Genomic DNA, 17632 nt, shown 5'->3' on the forward strand with positions numbered 1-17632 from the left:
GCGTTGTGTCTGTTAACTTCTATAACTTCAAACTTTGAACAGCAAACTTCCACCAAAATGGCAGCAGAGGCTGCAAGCGAGGAGGGGATAGCAGCTGCTCAGAGAGCGTGGGAAGGTAATTGCCAATATCTGTATCAAAACCTATGGAAATGTGTTTGGATTCTCACAATTGACGATTTTTCAACTGTTTAGCGATTGGATTGACCCAATTACAGCATTCATTGGATTCTGTTGGACTGGAAATAGTTGAAAATCAGAAGCAGAGTGTCGCTTCACGTAAATCTCTAGCTGATTCAACCAAAGGTAACAACATCAAAATATTGTTGAAGCTTTTTTCGGGAATTGCTCACATTGAAGGTCCTTTTTTTTGTCTATAGAATTCAAAAAGATCCCAGATGAACAAAAACTAGTTGAATTCAAGAATCTGCTTAAAGGTTTGTGTGAGGTGTGGTTGTCGGTGGAAGTCACCAAATGCTGAAACTATTCTTCGTGTCTTGTTAGCCTATCAGACTGAGATTGATAGCATTACGAAACGATGTAAAGCTGCAGAATCTGCCTTTCTGAATGTCTACAAGGTCATTGCTGAAGCTCCTGATCCAGCTCCAATTATTGCCAACATGATGGTAAGGACAATTTCAGACAAATATTCAGGAGCCCTTAATGTCACTTTTTTCGCTCATTGTCCATTTGTATAGGATCAAACTAAGGAGCTCACAGAACTAACGAGTCTAAAAGATGAAAACAAACGACTTCGTGAAGAATTAGCGGACGTCAATCGTGATGCTGCAGCGGGAAAGGGCGCCGAAACATCAATACAGACATTAAAGCAGCGTCTAGCTAAATATGAAGCTAAACTAGATGAAATGGTTTCTGAAAAGGTGCTGGCCAAGGAAATCGAAATCAAGACTGCCACTGATGAAAAAATCAAGATATATAAAGACACGTTAGTCAACTGCATTGCAGATCTGCAGTATGATATGAGCATGGTAGGCCTGACGGGTTTTCTTTCAAATTAGGGAACACGCATTACAACGACAGTTGAATATCGTCACTGATCAACTGTCTAGTCTTCAAGCGACTCATGACGCTATACGGTCGCGACTTGTAGACACTAGTCAAAAGACGGATGATGAAGGAGCTGCTAGATTGGCTGAGGTGGAAATGATTGTGTCGGATTTGGAACGTGCGAATTCCAAGATTTCTGTGTTGGAGCGAGAAAATGTACGTGGAGGGAATGCGATTTGTTTCACAAGAAGAAATGGTCTTGATAATTTTTTTTATCAGGAATTGCTGAAAAGAGAAGCTCCCAGGACTCCGTCAACCACAGGCTTTCAAGAGTGCGTTAAAGCATTGTTGGATTGCATGTTTTGCATTCTAATAATCAGTCTCTCTTGTCAGAGTTTCAACTTTGGAACGTCGAATCAAGATTCAGGAGGTAATGTCGTGTATGCTCCGTCTGTTTGACGTACTCCTTGTAACAAGGCTTCTTTTTTTCTCTAGACTGAAATTCAAAAGCTGATGATGGAATTACAAACCATTCAAGATTCTGCTAGTGATTCTCAAAAAGAATGGTCAATGAAGCTCAATTCACTTGAGGAGGCTCTTGCTTCCAAGGTATTGGCAAACGAACAATCTGTCAAATAGGCAGAAGTCGCATAATGCTTTTTTTTGCGTGCTAGAATCGAGAAAATGAATCCCTGCAGCGAGAACTTGGCACGAAAAATGATTATGATGTAGTCAAACAGGAGCTTGATGTTCTCAAGGTGTGGTCAGTGTGGTGGAGATCCACATCAAAGTGTTGTAGTCATATTTTTTCCTTTTGCCAGGCCATTGAATTCTCGGATACGAAATCTGACAAGATGCCACTTGAGCGACTTTTACATGAAAAGAATAAGAAACTAGAGTCAGAGTTAACTTCGCTGAAGGTATGGGATGGTTGAATTCATTACATAGATGGACCGAGCTGATCTCTTTTTGGCCTCTGTATTCAGAATGTTCAAGCAGAAACAGCTTCATCACTACAGCATTCTGAGACTGAGTTATCGCAAGTCAAGAGGCAGCTTGATTCACAGTCCAAGCTAGTTCAGAAACTTGAAGAGGATTTGCTTGTTTTACAAAAGTCGAAATCTGATGCTGGTGGTAGTGGTGGTGGTTCGAATAAGGCTATGCATAGTGATGCTGTGAGTTGTTTGTGAGCTGGTTCACTTTATAATTGCACGATTTGGCAACTCCCACAAATCACTTATTTTTGTCTCTTGGTTTAAGGACGTCTTGTCGTCTCTAGTATCTAGAACGCTACCTGGATTTGATGATGCTCGATCGAATAATAGCACCAAGTCTCAACAGTCTAATGATCCGTCATCCATGATACCAATCCTGACTGGTCAGAGAGATCGATATCGTCAAAGGAATCAAGAGTTGGAAGAGGTGAGCAAAAACAAAAAATCTACCAAATCCACTCGACTACTCTTATATCGCATACCCCTCTAGCAACTACGAGAACTATTGAGCAAACTTCAATCTGTTTCGTCTGAATCGGAGTCTCTGAAAGGCGACAATCTAAAATTATATGAGAAACTTCGATACACGCAATCCATGTTTAATACTCCACGCCCATCATCCGCACGTGATGATCCCTCATCATCATGGTCGTCATCGTCAACAAAGAATCATTACGTGGACGTAGCAGTAGAAGGACAGAATCTATCAGTCCGATTTGGAGGCCAAAATTCAGATGATGCCACCACAAGCAAGTATTCCAACTTGTATGAATCACGACTAGATCCGTTTTCTCGCTTTTCTAGAGCAGAAGAGTCGAAACGGATTTCTGCACTGCATCCAGCTGAACGAGCAACGTTAGGGCTGACTAAACTAATAGTATATAATCGGTACTCGAGGCTATTCTTTGTCTTTTATTCCATGTGTCTGCACTTGCTTGTTATGGCAGTTGTGTATAAATTGAGCTCGATAGAGGATTGTGTGCACGATCATGAAAGGTGGGGATGTGACAAACCAATAGGAGGATAGAGGGTAACAGAGCAGGAAAAAATATGTATTTTTTGAACAGAATTTCAGTGATGTAGTAGCAACATAATATAAACTATTTCTCAAGCCTAGAATCTTCTCGGAGCACCCGACCTATTTCATGCGATTACGGTTACTCAAGGTTTTTGGCAGTCGTGACAGCTGTGAAACTCACCTTTGAGCATAGGTCTTTGGGAAGATACCAACAGTTTGTCCAATACGACCTCGGTACCTTTTAAATTTTAAAGAAGAGTATCAGCAATGGTATTTTCCCACATATGCACAAAAACACCATCCAACACAATGCCGTGTGAACTCACCAATTCTCATCAACTTCCTCCACATCTATGATAATGTCACCTGCCCTCACATCGAGATCCCCGGGTTCGCCAGTCGCGAAATCAGCAATAGCAACGTACTGGTTGGCACCTCCAGCCATAGAAGGTGGTGGTGGCACAGCTCGTCCAGCAGTAGGACCTCCAATCATTCGCTGTCCACCAGCACCACCCACACTTCCTCCAGGAGCACCGATAGCCATTGGACCACCACCACCACCGAGAGCTCTGCCCATGATTGGTTGGAGTGAGTTTGGGGTTGGAGGTAGATATGGAGTTGGGCCGACTGCGTGAGGGGCTATTTCGACTATGGCTGCGGCGCCTTTTGGATCTGAGCGTTCTAGTTGTAATCTCTGCATCAACTAGAGACAGGAAATTGGAATCAATTCAAAACATGATGCAAGGTTTTGAAGTACACATAAGTCCAAAACGATATGATGTCCAAAGTCAATGCAGTAGATTTGGAGGTTGGAATCAATTCACAAAACATGATGCAAGGGAGGCCATAAAGGTGATTGCAAAACGAAACGATATCGTAAATCAATGCAGAATGATTGGTCATACCACGTCGAAAGCGGTGTTTGCAATCCAGCCCATCTTTTGTAAATGCCCCATGTCTCGAATGACGTTTTCAAGTAGGTACTCTCGGAATGTCTAAGATAGAATGGAATATGTATTAGATCTCTATCGAATGAATGTAATCCCATAGGTATCAATACCTCATCGATAATAGATAACCCTGTGTTTTCAGGTTTGTCCTTTTTGGAACTTTGAATTCGCACCCTACATTACATTGAAGGAGTTAGGAGATAGGGAGTTAGGAAATGTGGCATGTTTCGAATGAATCTTACATGATGTGACTTGCTTTCCTCTAGTTGTTCCTGTTTGGCCGACTTGCCGTCAGTTGGCAATGTTTTGTGTTTTGTGGAGATTGACCCAGATCAGGTCTATCAACAGTTTATATGGTAATCATGGAGCATGAAGAGTTCGATACATGATTTCAGAGTACATTCAGTCACGTACTCTACATAAGGAACGATCGTTGAATGTTGAAACATCCAGTCCTTCGATGCCAGCAAGTAAAAAGACACCGAATGCGATTCGACAACAACAATTGGCGCGTCAAGCTAATAAAACCAATCAAACCAGGTATTTAAAGACGTGAAAAAGCCAAGCCTCTCGATTAAAAGGTACGTGAGAAAGAAATTTAGGAGGCGAATGAGAATCCGAGACAGGACTTCAAAAAAACACGAGTAATTTAAAAACGCCTATAAAAGCAAAAATCACCTTCAGCTTCGGAGGCAAACAATGTCACTATTAGATGATAATGATGAAATGAATTGGGCTACAGATATACAGTCATTCAAAACTCGACATATTCTAAACCCAACACTAGAAGAAGAACGATTCCTTACGGATTTTCAAAGCGTCTATACTCCCGAATACTGTCAGAAATTAAACAATTCGTTTGATAATCTATGGGTCATGGCGGAAACGGTATTCGACACGAAAGGATACGGCTCGTTTTCCGATGAATGGAGTGGAAAAATAAACGAGTGTTGGGATTTTTCGAGGCTAACCGAATTGAGAGATGTGCTTAGAGAATTTAAAAAGGTATTCAAACCCATATTAAGAAATTTAAATTCCAGTCAAGTGGAGAGTGATGGACATGCTAGACGATTTGTTGAATTACGAATTCAACAGGATAGCCGTAGACCAACTATAATTACCAGCGATGATCGTACATATCAAATAATTTTAGGTATATTTTGGTATAAAAAGTTACAACTTGTGATAGACCTTTTAAGGGATATCAGTAATAGGAATCGTGTACTTGAAGGGGAGTTGAACGACTTTCTTCACGAGATTGAATAAACTGATTAGTATGGATTAAAATTTTTTCAATGTGTTTTAAATAAATGGATTTCTTCCAAAAGATTCCTACAATCAACTCACAAGTACGACACGTAGACCAGCGGTTCTAAAATCCATTCAACACAAGTACAATCAATTCTATTCGCGTTATAGATGCAGATTTGGATCAAAGCAATATTCCAAACTGAAAATTTAACTGCTTTCCAACTGTAACCTCCAACCTCCAGAGCTTTTACCCCTCCAAATTCGCAAAATCCAAACGACTGATCGGTGCAACCTCACTTACTATCAACCAAAGCTATCTACCAACATGTCTTCTACGCCATCTGAAGGAGCTCTAGACAGAGGAGCTGTAGTAGAAGTCCTTGTCCGTACGCTACTCAACAACAACAACCAATCACCTGAAAATGCGTCTTCCCCAACTGGAGCTCCCACGGTCGTCCTCAAGTCCGGGGCTGACTTGATCATGGCCCTCATACATGTAATCATGATCAAATTCGGGTGTCGCTTTGTTGGCTTGGGTGAAGATGGCCCTGAAACGTCATCAACATCAACTGATGCTACTGCTGCTACTGCTGACTCGACACAAGCTCTACCTGTGGGCTGGAATTCAACGGGAGATACATATTCATTCAGATATAGGCATACTCAGTCTACCTTTACCTTCCTGATTAAAGGGGTCAAGGTAGCCAATCGACTCGTCATACATGGAATGGCTATCGAGGTAGCAATCCGGCTTGAGTCTACTTTCTTTTTAACATGTCATACTCAATACTTCTGCTCATCTAGGATGGTAAACTACTGACCCTGGAACTAAATCTACTAGAATTTATATCACCTTCCTTCCCCTTCCCATACCGATCAGGATCAAATCGACCACTAACCAGTGGATTTATATCTGAAACCATCTTGGACGACCTCATTGCCCGCTTCAGAACCACTATAGCTGCTAGACTTTTACCTGGTCAAGGAGCTAAACTCGGCTACGAAGAACCAAAAACACATACACAAACACGAGAACAGCAACAACAAGGTGAACGATCACGACACGAACCACCATCACGATACGATCCATTGCGAATAGATCCACCATATGGACAACCACGATTTGGTATGCCTGGTAGTGGTGGAATGATGCCTGGAATGGGTGGATTTGGGGTTGGTGATCGTGACTTGGATCCATTTGGTGCTGCACCTGGTTTGATTCCTCCTCATGGATATGGTGGTTTGGGTGGATTTGGAGGTGGTAGTGGTGGGATGGTTGTAGGACCAGATCATCCAATGTTTGCAGGTAGAGGTGGATTCCGTGGTGGACCTCCTACTGGACCTACTCCTCTAGGACCGTACGTATCATGGTGTTTGAATTGACGTTCTGTCATGATTTGAGCCATGTGTGTGTGTTTTTTGGTTCCTAATTACGCTCTCAAACAGCCTCGCAATACCTCCTGGCGCACGATATGATCCAATTGGTCCTTTTGGTCCAGGCCCAAATGCTCCAGTGAGACCAGGACGTGGAAATGGTCGTGGTGCTCCTTTCTCGTAAGTGTATCTGTGGTTGAATGTTGAGCAAAAACAATGTCAGCTTAACTAAGTCAATCACTTTCGACATAGTGGTGAACCAGATCCGGATGAAATGATGCCACCTGGTTACGATCAAATGTACATGTAGATATGTTGACTTGTAGTCTTGAGTAGCATCAACATAGTTTTTGTTCATAGTCCTTGCCAATAGCTAGTTTATATCCGCATAAAACGAATACAGAGATTCAATCGCTTAACTCATTTGATGTATGGTTTAATACTAGTTGTTTTATTTTGAAGCCTATAGATTGGCGAGCAAAAAAAGTAGCAATGCTAGAACTTATATGATATATCAGCAATCGCCCGTCTTTATTTCGACCCTTCACCAGTAGGCTTCCCGCTACCCTCCCCTCCATTCTTCCAATCTTCACGTTCATGATACGGAGGATTCTTTAGAAACATTTTCGAGCCCCTCCACCATTGCGCATTAATCCTTTCCTCTGATTCCCAAGGCAAGAACAAGAATGATGGTTGTACATATCTCTTTGTATGGTATACGGGTTCCGATTGATTTGCGTCCCGCTTAGCGTCTTTGCCGATACCAGCAACGGGGGCTTTTAAATCCAATGGTTGCCAGTCTGGAATGTTTTTCATGATTTCTCCTTCTCGTAGTTTTGCGGCTTCGAGCCTGCGGACCATGTCACGGTCTGTTTCTGCTTGGAGGAGTGGGACCTGGAGGTGGTGAGTATGGTTAGTATATTGTGGGATAGTGGGAAGGGTCATGTCAACGGCTTCCAAACACATTGGTAACTATCTTTACCAGAGAGATTCTAGCCCAAGCCTTTTCACGACGTAGCTCTCTAATATACGTTAATACGAGTATTAAACAACTGCTTGATGATATTGATGTTCATCCATTCACTACTCCATCTGTTATCCGGTATGATGCACCAAATGTCTCTAATGTCAGCTACTTGCCTGCGTTCAGCATTAGCTTGTGCGAGCCAGTACCAGCCATAACCCATGATGCCGAATGTGCCCAAGAATATTACAAGTCCGGAAGGCCTACAATGTAATACGTTTGCAAGTCAAAAACTCGGTTTTGTTAAAAGTAACAGAACAGAGAGATGCAAGTGGTTGTTTACCCTCGCTTAGGTAGGTATCGTTCATATTTGATTGTCTGAGGAAATCCTCCAGATGGAGGGAGGTCCTGCTGAGCTGCAAAATTCATTGTCGGCTTCTCGCACGAAAAGTGGTGAAAGCGGGTTTGAGGTGAGCGAGTGTAATTGTTAGGGTACAGAGGAGATGTTAGTAGTGAGTAGTGAGATATGGAATGAGCCCGTGAGAATTTTGACCCTACTTCGTCTCCCCTTATTTCGAATTCGTTAGAATCGAAACAAAGCAGACCCGATGTCACCGCTTTACAACCAATAAGTCGTATACAAAAGCACTTCCTTACGTGATTCACGTGTATTTTAAGCATACCGATACGCTCTTGTACCTATTATGAAAGTAACTTATGCAGACACAGTCGTGTTTCCGGACCAACTTTGTTTCGAACATGACAAACCGCCTTGGAAGGCATCTAGAGGTTGCGAAAACGCGTTTTTCGCTCTCCGTAAGCATATCCTGTGCACAGATCTTCTTTACAGCAACGAATTCAGGACCTCGTGTCAACTTTGTTGTCAGAAAAACTTGCAAGAATTTACAAAACATAGACAGCAGGGCCTTGAATCAAGCTCTAGGCCTCCGTTTACGTTAAAAGATACTTATCAGTAGATTCATTACTTTTTACTAGGAGTCATGAATGTGTTTGAAGGAGCTTTCGTCAAGAATGTCGTAAAATGGAGCAATGCTCGAAATCTACAGAGTGTAGCAAGAAGATTAGCACCAACAGCATCATCTATATCGAGATCCGTACCACGATCATTTTGTACGAGTATCAGAACTGTGTATCAGCTGCAGTACAGGACGTTTTCGACAAAACCATTAGAGGTTTGCTTTGCAGCAGATTGAAACCTGATATTGATGGACGTGAGTCTAACGATTTTCTTGTGTACAATGACAGATAAGTCGTGCTGAAACTAGTCGTAAGAAGAAGGGTGTTCGTGGAGTTGGAGCTGACGAGCTTTCATCATCACCTGTGCCGGTAAAAAAATTGACGCCCCAGTTTTTGGTCCAGAAGAAATCTTTTCAACTCCGGTGCTGATTGTGAATTTATTTTCCCATAGGTACAACGTGCAACAGCATTCTGCACCGCAGAAGAATATAACATCGAAATCCTCCTACCCCTATTACAACGCCACTATGCCATGCAACCATATATTACTGAATTCGTCTACCATTTCAAACTGCGAGATAGTAACTTACCCGAAGGAGGTCCAGAAGCCTTCTTTTTCGATGACGGGACTTTTGTAACGTGGGGTGCAACACCTGAACAGAATGAATTATTATTGCTTCAGATCAAGGCTGCTGAGATTAATGGATATCGGGGGCCTGAGAATGAGTTTTTTGATTACTTTCAGGATCCAGAACAGTATGTGTTATTCTTGTTGCAACCAACGCTTTCTTTTTGCTATCAAAAATTTGTCCTAAATCCTAATTTCGCAACAGGGTCAGCACAATGGTAGGAGACACCATAGTAGTAGGCTCCGACCTAGCTCCCTACCAAGCAAAACTAGCCTTCTCATCAGGAATGGCGCGATCTGTAAAACTAGGTGCCCTCGAGTCACTCCTTGACACGCACCTTTCCAAAAACCGTCACATCCCATCCGTCCTCTTATCAGGTCGCAAACTACCACTGTCTCGACGAGCAGTCCTGCAATCTCTAGGTGAATTATTCTCGTTACGTGGTAACCTCAACCTCCATAACGAATTACTGGATTCTCCAGACTTCTTGTGGAGTTCGAAAAATATGGAAAAGTTATTTGATAGGATTTCCAGGAACTTGGATGTTGTGCCTCGTATTGCGGTGTTTAATAAGAAGCTGGATTATGCTAATGAGTTGGCGGATGTGCTGAGAAATCATTTGCATGAACAGCATTCGCTAAAGTTGGAGTGGGCTATTATTATTCTTATTGCTATTGAGATTGGATTTGAGTTGGGTATGTCTTGTGCTGTTTTCAATGTTGTGGTGGATGGTTTGAATGTTACTTGCTCATCAGTATCCATTTCTCACTCTAATAGTTCATTACGCCGAACGATTGGGATATGTCGACTTGGATGTTTTGGCAAAGAAACAGCCCAGCAAGCTGGAGAATATGGAAAATATGGACTCATCAAATGTCCCTCCTGAAGTTCTGGAGGAAATACAGGCTGCTATAGACTCGTCATCGTCGACATCATCAAAATCGAACTAATAAAGCCCTCGACATATAATACACTGTATCATAAAAAGACCATTTAGCATTCAGTATTTCCTTTTACAACCCGTACAAATAGAAGCAGCATTAAAACTTCATCCTTGTATCCAGATTTACTTATTTACAACCAGTCATTCCAAGAATCTTCAGCTTCACGTTGCCAGTACAATTTCACAGTTCCGTTAATCTCAGTGTTACAGAAGGGACACATCTTCATCCAGTTTTGAGAAGCTCTGATTCTCTCAATGTTATACGGATTGCTGGAAGACGGCATGGGTAGAGTTACAGGTCGGGCATCAACACGAGATGGATCAGACGGTCGTCGTGGGAAGTATATCGCAGTCCATAATTCAGCTCCTTCAGTGTGTATTGCATGACCACACGGATCAAATGCATGTGTTGGTGGGCCGCGTAAGATGTCTGGGGCACATCTGGTGATTTTACAACATGGTGAGTTCCTGAGGAAATCAAAAAGATACCACGCAAAGTGGCAATTCGCAGGAATCGTAAAACCACTACGTGCCTGTAAATCAATGGGACGAAGCGGCCTGGAGTTCGACATATGCTACATTTTGCGAATGGCCCGAGTTTTCGTAGTGCAGAATCGTAGTATGATACAATGTGTCTAAAGCAGAATAGTGTGTAATCAGTGGCAGATCAACTATTGCTTGAATTAGAAGCACCATACCCGCAGGATATGAACAACCAAGGTCGTTTCGCTACCAGTTCTTCCTTCTTATAATACTCGTCCATGCGTCTCTCCGGAACCTCCGGTGCCAGAAAGTTGAGCTTGGCCCTCATCTTTCCCAACGGTCTATAACTATGCCCTCGAATACTTTCCCCAGCTTTCTCAGTTGGAATCGTCTCCAACGTCACTGGGCAAAATACAGATTGTTCCAGCGATCTGAGTGCATCAGCTAAATCCTCTGATGATAAATCCGTTTCAGAAGGTGCTCCTGACCTCCAAAGGAAGGCATGGCCACCGTTATAGATTATACATCCATCTACTAGCTTTAATCCTGGTTTACCATCTGTTCCGGGCCCTCCAGGTGTACCAGCTATAGTTCCTGGTTGTCGAGCGTCTTCAGAAGCTCGTAGACCGAATGGCATACCTTGAATAGCAGAGACTTCAACCCATTTTCCTGGTGGTTTGCCTGGCAAGGCCGCTCGATCAGGAACCCAGACAACACAAGCATTCTCTGCTAGACCATCAGCGGCACCAGTTGGATCATTCCATCGTACATTATGACTAGACATTGTTAATCTGCCCTTTTCGTCAAAGCAGCCCGCAAATAGTCGACAATCTGTTGGATCTTCACGATTACATACAATGCGTAGCTGGAGTCTTCTAGCCTTTGGGCGAATTACAGTGTTGGTTTGAGGTTTTACATGGTGTTCTCCTGGTACTACTACATCTATACCTGGACCTTCCTCTCGCCCAATTTGAAACACATCCGTTGTTTCATCTGGCAGACACCAGTATACATCAAAGTTCTTTTTTAGGGTGGGCGACTTGACTGCAGCACATCTGTATGGTCTATCAGTGCTAAACATTCCACCTTCAGAGCTACTAATACTAAAAGTTGATCGTATAGACGAGCCAGCACTTGACGATGTCGACGATGTCGAGTTTGTTCGAGTCATTTTAAGTCCTCCACCTTCAAAGGAGGTCCGAGCTTTAGACCAGAATCTGCTGATACCTCGACTCTCGTCACTCGGTTCTCGTTTATATCTAAAGACGTCCACTGATGCTCGTCGATTGAGGGTCGACTCTCCAGTCAGACCTCCTATAGAGCTTTCTCCTTGTTGTGATACATTACTGCCTACATCCGCATGTTCAGGAAGCTCATCTCGATCATCTACTACTAGATCAGATCCACCATATCCATCCATTGAAAACCCTCGAGCTCTCTCAATACCATACAGGCGTGTCATTACGTGACTGCTTGGTGCAATAGGAGGCAGCGAGGTACCAGCCAACGGCCGAAACAGCTTGTATACAAACTTGTTGCCTGGATTAAATTGTACATTGAATCTCATGGCAGAGAAGACTTCAGGTTCCGAAAACTTGATCCCGTTTGGATGTGGTCGTTTGTACAGTTCGAATATCCGATTCGGACCTTCTCGTAGCGAAACCTTTTTTTTCGGATCATCAATTTGAATCACGGTTGCTGCATATCCTAATATTACTAGTCTGCCATACATTGTCGACATGGGCATTAACGGTGGTTTCTTCCTATACTTTAACGACGATATTCTCGGAGGTGCGGGTTCTGGCATTAAAATGTCTTCTTCGGCGGCTTGCATAATGAGAGAAGCGATTACAGGATCTTCAAATTCTTCGTCATCCAACAGCTCTGGTGGTTGCTCTACGGGAGATGTTACTGGGCTAAGTATAGCATCATCCGACAGGGACAGGAGCCGTGACAGATCATTTTTCCTTGTCTTCCTTTCCCTCACTACACCATCATAGATATTTAACGGCGGCAATCCCAGTTGTGGCCCTTCCGTTGTTACTGGTTCTATGGGTGATGCGGCATCAATGGTTTCAAAAGCGCTTGGAATAGCGATTGTTGGTGCTGGTGGAGCTCCTGAGGCTGTTACATCTGGCTCCACTACCGTTGAAGTTGAAATATCATTCTTCTCTGGCTTCTCCGACGCAGGCTGTTTTAACAGTGAATCTAAATATTCCTTTTCAGTAGCCGGTTCAGGTCCTAGTCTGCCCACAGCTTCATCAATCAGCTGATACTGATAAGTACTCATACGACTAGTACCCTTTGTCGTGCCTGCTCGTGATCCGAATCTCGACACTGCACGATCAACCTCATCAGCAGATTTACCATCAGCAGCGACAGCTATGACATCCACTATGCCTTCATCGAGTTCACGTTCCTTTTGTCGTAGCTTGTATATGATTGATACATCACTCTTATCTCGTGTGTCGATGAATCCGCGGACTGTCGATGCACGTGAAGGTGAAATTGGTACTCTGTCGATAAAAGGTTTACGTGATGGTGATGGAGGTATGGATTTGAGTGGTGGATCAGCGGCGGAGGTTGGTATTATTGATGTCAACATGTTTTGTCCTTATCTCTGCGTAATGTCGGTGACTAGATGGCAATCCCTAGCAATGTCACGAAGAAAATATTGTTAGTATCAGTGTTCTCGTAACGTGTAAAGGATGATAGGGTATGCGATCTATACAATGCACTCGTTTGCCGAAAAGATACCGTGGAGTTGTAATCCGGTTTCAAACAGCAGCTGAACTCACTCGAAAGAGTAGATCCGCAAAAAGGGACCCGGTCAACCGCTGATCTTGGAGAGAATTTCTAGTTCCTGGCCCTGACCTTATCAGTTCTATTGCATAAGTGACGTGTTTGGCAACAAAAGTGGGGGGTTGTTACCACATACATGTGACAAAACAGCAGCATCACGAAACTTAATGCATGGCAACCAATTCGTACTTCTGAGAATTGCGATTTTTCGGAATATATATGAGAACATCTGTGCTACCCGTGATTTACTAGCATCCAAACATGCCTTAGTTCAAACATATTCGTACAGTTGACGCGTCAGGAAAAGGTTATTTTTGGGCTAGACACTATGAGCCGGCCACCATGTAGAATAGTATGCTGATGGCAATAGATAGCGTGTCTTATATACCCCAACTCGTTCTCCGCAGCAAACTACTTAATTTTGCAAATTTCAACAAATCTCATAACAGCACTCGACAGCGGGCACCATGAACTTTGGCAAAGGAGCCAATAAGAAGAATGTCAGGAAGAAGGTCGTCTCTGTGCCTGATGACGACGGATCAGAGAATAATGGCTCGACAGGTCATCGAGAGAGTTCAAAAGATGCTGCTGGTCGATTTGAACAGCTAGACATCACCAACGAGCCTATAAAGCGATCCATGCCTTCGAAATCGAAGGCTAAATCTGCTGTTTTGAGTTTCGGACTTGATGAGGAACAAGATGTAGGTGCCAACATTTGCATTGTTTGATCAACACATTCACGAGAAGCTTACACGTCTTCCTTTACGCTAGGATGGGCAAGCATTCCGAGTTAGCAAGTCATCGGAAAGTCGCAGAATGGCTCAGAATAAGCTGAATCTGGTGCCAGACAATAGCAGAGTATCAACAACGACCACAACAGCAGATTACTCGCTAGCTGGACTACAAGCTTTGAAACTAGCTCAACTGAATAGACCTTTACGAGCTGATCCAGACTCTGCCATGGATATAGACTCGAATGGCGACTCTGCTCTTCCACCTATACCTGTAGAACCCGTTATTCCCGATGCAGCTGCTGTCTTTGCTGCGCGAAAGCTCCGTGAGCAAAGGAGGAATGATGCTGCTGGTGTAGGATCTGGTCGTCTAGATAAAGGACTTAAACCCTCTTCTTCGTCGTATATCTCGTTGGACGACAAGGAAGATGACAAGACGAACAATATGGAGGACGATGATGACGAGAATGACTCTAGCAGAAATGAATCTAGACTCGTAACAGAAGATCAGGAAGAACAGGAAGATGAGAATTTTGAAGATTATGAAGGTGATACCATCACTTTTGGATCTAGAGCTGTTAAAGATGCTGAAGCAAAAAGGAAGCAAAAGTTTGTGACTGAACTTGATGAAGCGTAAGTGCTTCTTCGGCATTGACTGCCACTTTTTTGTGTTTGTTTCCAATCTTACTTAATCGATTCTCATCTAAATCTAGACAAGGGGATGAGGATGAAGAAGGACGAATGTGGGAGGAAGAACAGATGAGACGTGTAGCTCCCATGCAGCAGAGAGAAGAGTTGGCCAAGAAGGCAGCTTCAATAGCTGCAGCTCCACGAGAAACCGTTTACAGTAAGTGTGCCTTGAATTGAAAATTTGAAATCCCTTAAATACTATCTATGCGTCTACCGCATCATCTGTAGTTCCGAATGTAATCCCAATACCGGCTGTAAATACAGTTATGACCAGGCTCACTGGACTAGTGAATAATCTGGAAATCTCACACATTGAACATCTGGCTCAAATACGAAGCTCTAAATCTGATTTGGAATCCTCAAAGACCTCTGCCCAGGGATTGCAACAAGATATTAAGAACGCTTCGCAAAAGTATACTTACTTTCAAGAGTTCAAGACTTATATTCAGGATTTGGCAGAGTTCTTGGATACGAAGGTAAACCTCCTTTGAAAACTAGTATAAACTGTTTTTTGTTGCTACTGACCCTTGTGTCTACAAACTTCTCAGTTTCCAGAATTGGAAAAGCTAGAGGAAGATTATCATAATCTTTTGCGTGAGCAATCGTCGTTTGTAATGGATCGACGGGACGCTATTCTTGATGATCGGCTTAGTGATTTTTCGTCTTATATTCCTGGTAGGAGCGCGGAAAAAAACGACGTTTAACCCATCATATATATTCTAACTTTCCATATTTCAGCTGAACCACAACTTCGCCAGTCACGGCAAACAGCCTATACTCAAAGACGCACACGAAGGACGTTTAGTCAACAGACTCCTACTCAAGAAGGGTTATCGAGTGATGATGAAGTCGATGAACAACTTGATATTGGGCGAAAAAAAGGTAAATCGGCCGCGTTTGAATAGCCTTGCATTTGCCAACTTCTTCTATACTAGACGCAGAAAAAAGAAACCATCTATATCTGTTTGCCGATACTCTGGATGAGTTTTGCTCAATTCCGATAATCAAGGCAAAGTTCGAAAGCTGGAAGAATACATTTCGACAGGAATATGAGCAAAGTTATGGTGGCTTGAGCATGCCTGGAGTCTTTGAATTGTATGTCCGTCAAGAGCTGTTAGCGTGGGAGCCATTTTCGGTAAGTTGTGTGTTTTGATGTATACTGGGAGCAAAAATACATATTAGTTCGATTTTCTTATGATGTGGTGTATCTAGACGTATCTGGATCTCGAGTCTATGAATTGGCATGAGTCTGTGATGGGCTATGGCATGAATCCCAACGCTATGGAAATCTCTGAAGACGAGGACGTGCGTTTGCTACCGAAAATAGTAGAGAAAGTCGTCATTCCTCGTCTTGTGTCGAGGGTTGACATATACGATCCGTATTCTTGCAAGCAGACCAAGCTAGCTTTAAGAATTGTTGGCCAAATGCTTAATTACACTGAATCAGATTCTAAAGCATTCAAGGTTTGTGCATCACAATATCCAAACTCCGTATATTGCCCGATCTGAACCACCCTATTTGTTTAGACTCTTATCGGAGCATTCGAGGCTAGAATCGATTCTGTAATATCAGCTATTGTGGAAAGGCAAGATGTCTTTGGTGTTCGATTCAACCTACCTCTCTCAGATCAAGCGATCGCTTCTCGTAATGCCTGGTTTGCTACACTGTCTAAGGTACTTTTTTTGAATTGTCTTGCTAGATTTTTTGCTTACGCATCAATTTGTTCAATAGCTTTATGATAACAGCTTATCGTGGAGGCGATATATTCCTGCATTATCTCTGCAAAGCATGGTCATCAATAAGCTTTTGAATCGCCATTTAATACCACTATTTCGTGACGCTCCATCACCTGTCACTGATGTACACAAGTGCTTACAATTATTGCAATCGATACCTGTGGAATGGATTGGTGGTGGGACTGATATACCACAATTTCTTCGTGTGTTTGAGAATCGCATGAAGCTCTTTGCAGAACAGTCAAGTTTGAAAGTCACAGACAAGTATGTACAGTGAAGTCATTCGTTGCAGAGCTTGCTACAGTCAATCCATAAACCCTAACTAGATTCTGCTCCTTTAGGGAATTCTTCCAACACCTTCACAAACTTTTATTTGGTTTACGATCTTTTCAAGAAGCTGAACTTCTAGCACAGAAACATCAATTAAGGCCTTGATAATATTATCGCATTCACCGTAATTGTATCATAAGCACTTTGCAATATCAAGACTCATGCAGATGATTTACACCTTGAAACTGATATGATATTTGATTTCATCTTGCGTTTACAAAAAAGAACTATCTTACGATGATTTTTATGGATTTTGTGGTTTATGTGGGGTTTCTGTTTTATATGAAGCAAAAAGAAAACTACAACGGAATGAGACAAGGGACACCAACACGGAATATGAAACTTTACAAACTCTCCCTCCCCCAAATATGACAGGAATTTCAACAAGACATAATGTGACTCTTCCCAAATGAAGTAGATCAATCAGATGAGAGGAATGCAGCAGCGACGACACTAGAAACAAAAAGATCGACTGAGACAATCGACAACACAAGGCACAAATAACAGTGTGAAACTTACCCGGCTGCTCCCATAATCATTCCAGTACCCATCCATACTAGCGATGAAACGATTTGACGCTTCAAACTTGGCTGCTGAGTAACAACAACGACATCATCTTCCACCGCCTCACGTTTTCGCTTCTTGTTGGTATTGTGACTTGAAACATCAATATCAGCCTCGCTGGATGCTCGAGATACCGAAGACGACTCCCCAGCCAATGCTGGCATCATATTGACATCCCCTTCTTCATC

General features: G+C 42.7%; 6 protein-coding genes across 6 annotated transcripts; 4 read left to right on the forward strand and 2 right to left on the reverse strand.

The window, feature by feature from the left end:
• Positions 1-57: 57 nt before the first annotated feature.
• On the forward strand, positions 58-3027 carry SmJEL517_g02488 (uncharacterized protein; the record flags this gene model as incomplete). The annotated part of the gene is made up of 14 exons (XM_031168416.1): positions 58-115; positions 193-303; positions 378-434; positions 502-623; positions 696-943; positions 1017-1221; positions 1285-1337; positions 1399-1435; positions 1501-1614; positions 1680-1763; positions 1827-1925; positions 1992-2180; positions 2266-2427; positions 2491-3027. The coding sequence occupies 14 exons, from the start codon at positions 58-60 to the stop codon at positions 3025-3027; spliced, it is 2076 nt and encodes a 691-aa protein (XP_031025661.1).
• Positions 3028-3113: 86 nt separating this feature from the next.
• Positions 3114-3956, reverse strand: SmJEL517_g02489 (uncharacterized protein; the record flags this gene model as incomplete). The annotated part of the gene is made up of 4 exons (XM_031168417.1): positions 3114-3138; positions 3200-3256; positions 3345-3721; positions 3924-3956. The coding sequence occupies 4 exons, from the start codon at positions 3954-3956 to the stop codon at positions 3114-3116; spliced, it is 492 nt and encodes a 163-aa protein (XP_031025660.1).
• A 1588-nt stretch (positions 3957-5544) lies between these two features.
• SmJEL517_g02490 (uncharacterized protein) lies at positions 5545-6903 on the forward strand (the record flags this gene model as incomplete). Its single annotated transcript, XM_031168418.1, has 4 exons — positions 5545-5958; positions 6024-6577; positions 6666-6773; positions 6846-6903. The coding sequence occupies 4 exons, from the start codon at positions 5545-5547 to the stop codon at positions 6901-6903; spliced, it is 1134 nt and encodes a 377-aa protein (XP_031025574.1).
• A 221-nt stretch (positions 6904-7124) lies between these two features.
• On the reverse strand, positions 7125-7986 carry SmJEL517_g02491 (uncharacterized protein; the record flags this gene model as incomplete). Its single annotated transcript, XM_031168419.1, has 3 exons — positions 7125-7487; positions 7625-7820; positions 7901-7986. The coding sequence occupies 3 exons, from the start codon at positions 7984-7986 to the stop codon at positions 7125-7127; spliced, it is 645 nt and encodes a 214-aa protein (XP_031025575.1).
• Positions 7987-8558: 572 nt separating this feature from the next.
• On the forward strand, positions 8559-10114 carry SmJEL517_g02492 (uncharacterized protein; the record flags this gene model as incomplete). The annotated part of the gene is made up of 5 exons (XM_031168420.1): positions 8559-8750; positions 8824-8904; positions 8987-9291; positions 9369-9859; positions 9942-10114. The coding sequence occupies 5 exons, from the start codon at positions 8559-8561 to the stop codon at positions 10112-10114; spliced, it is 1242 nt and encodes a 413-aa protein (XP_031025572.1).
• Positions 10115-13859: 3745 nt separating this feature from the next.
• Positions 13860-16827, forward strand: SmJEL517_g02493 (uncharacterized protein; the record flags this gene model as incomplete). Its single annotated transcript, XM_031168421.1, has 10 exons — positions 13860-14093; positions 14164-14756; positions 14837-14970; positions 15042-15289; positions 15362-15488; positions 15552-15695; positions 15749-15948; positions 16026-16277; positions 16341-16487; positions 16546-16827. The coding sequence occupies 10 exons, from the start codon at positions 13860-13862 to the stop codon at positions 16825-16827; spliced, it is 2361 nt and encodes a 786-aa protein (XP_031025573.1).
• Positions 16828-17632: the final 805 nt, after the last annotated feature.

The sequence above is a fragment of the Synchytrium microbalum genome (genome assembly GCF_006535985.1).
Source record: "Synchytrium microbalum strain JEL517 chromosome Unknown SmJEL517_scf0010, whole genome shotgun sequence".
Classification (NCBI taxonomy): domain Eukaryota; kingdom Fungi; phylum Chytridiomycota; class Chytridiomycetes; order Synchytriales; family Synchytriaceae; genus Synchytrium; species Synchytrium microbalum.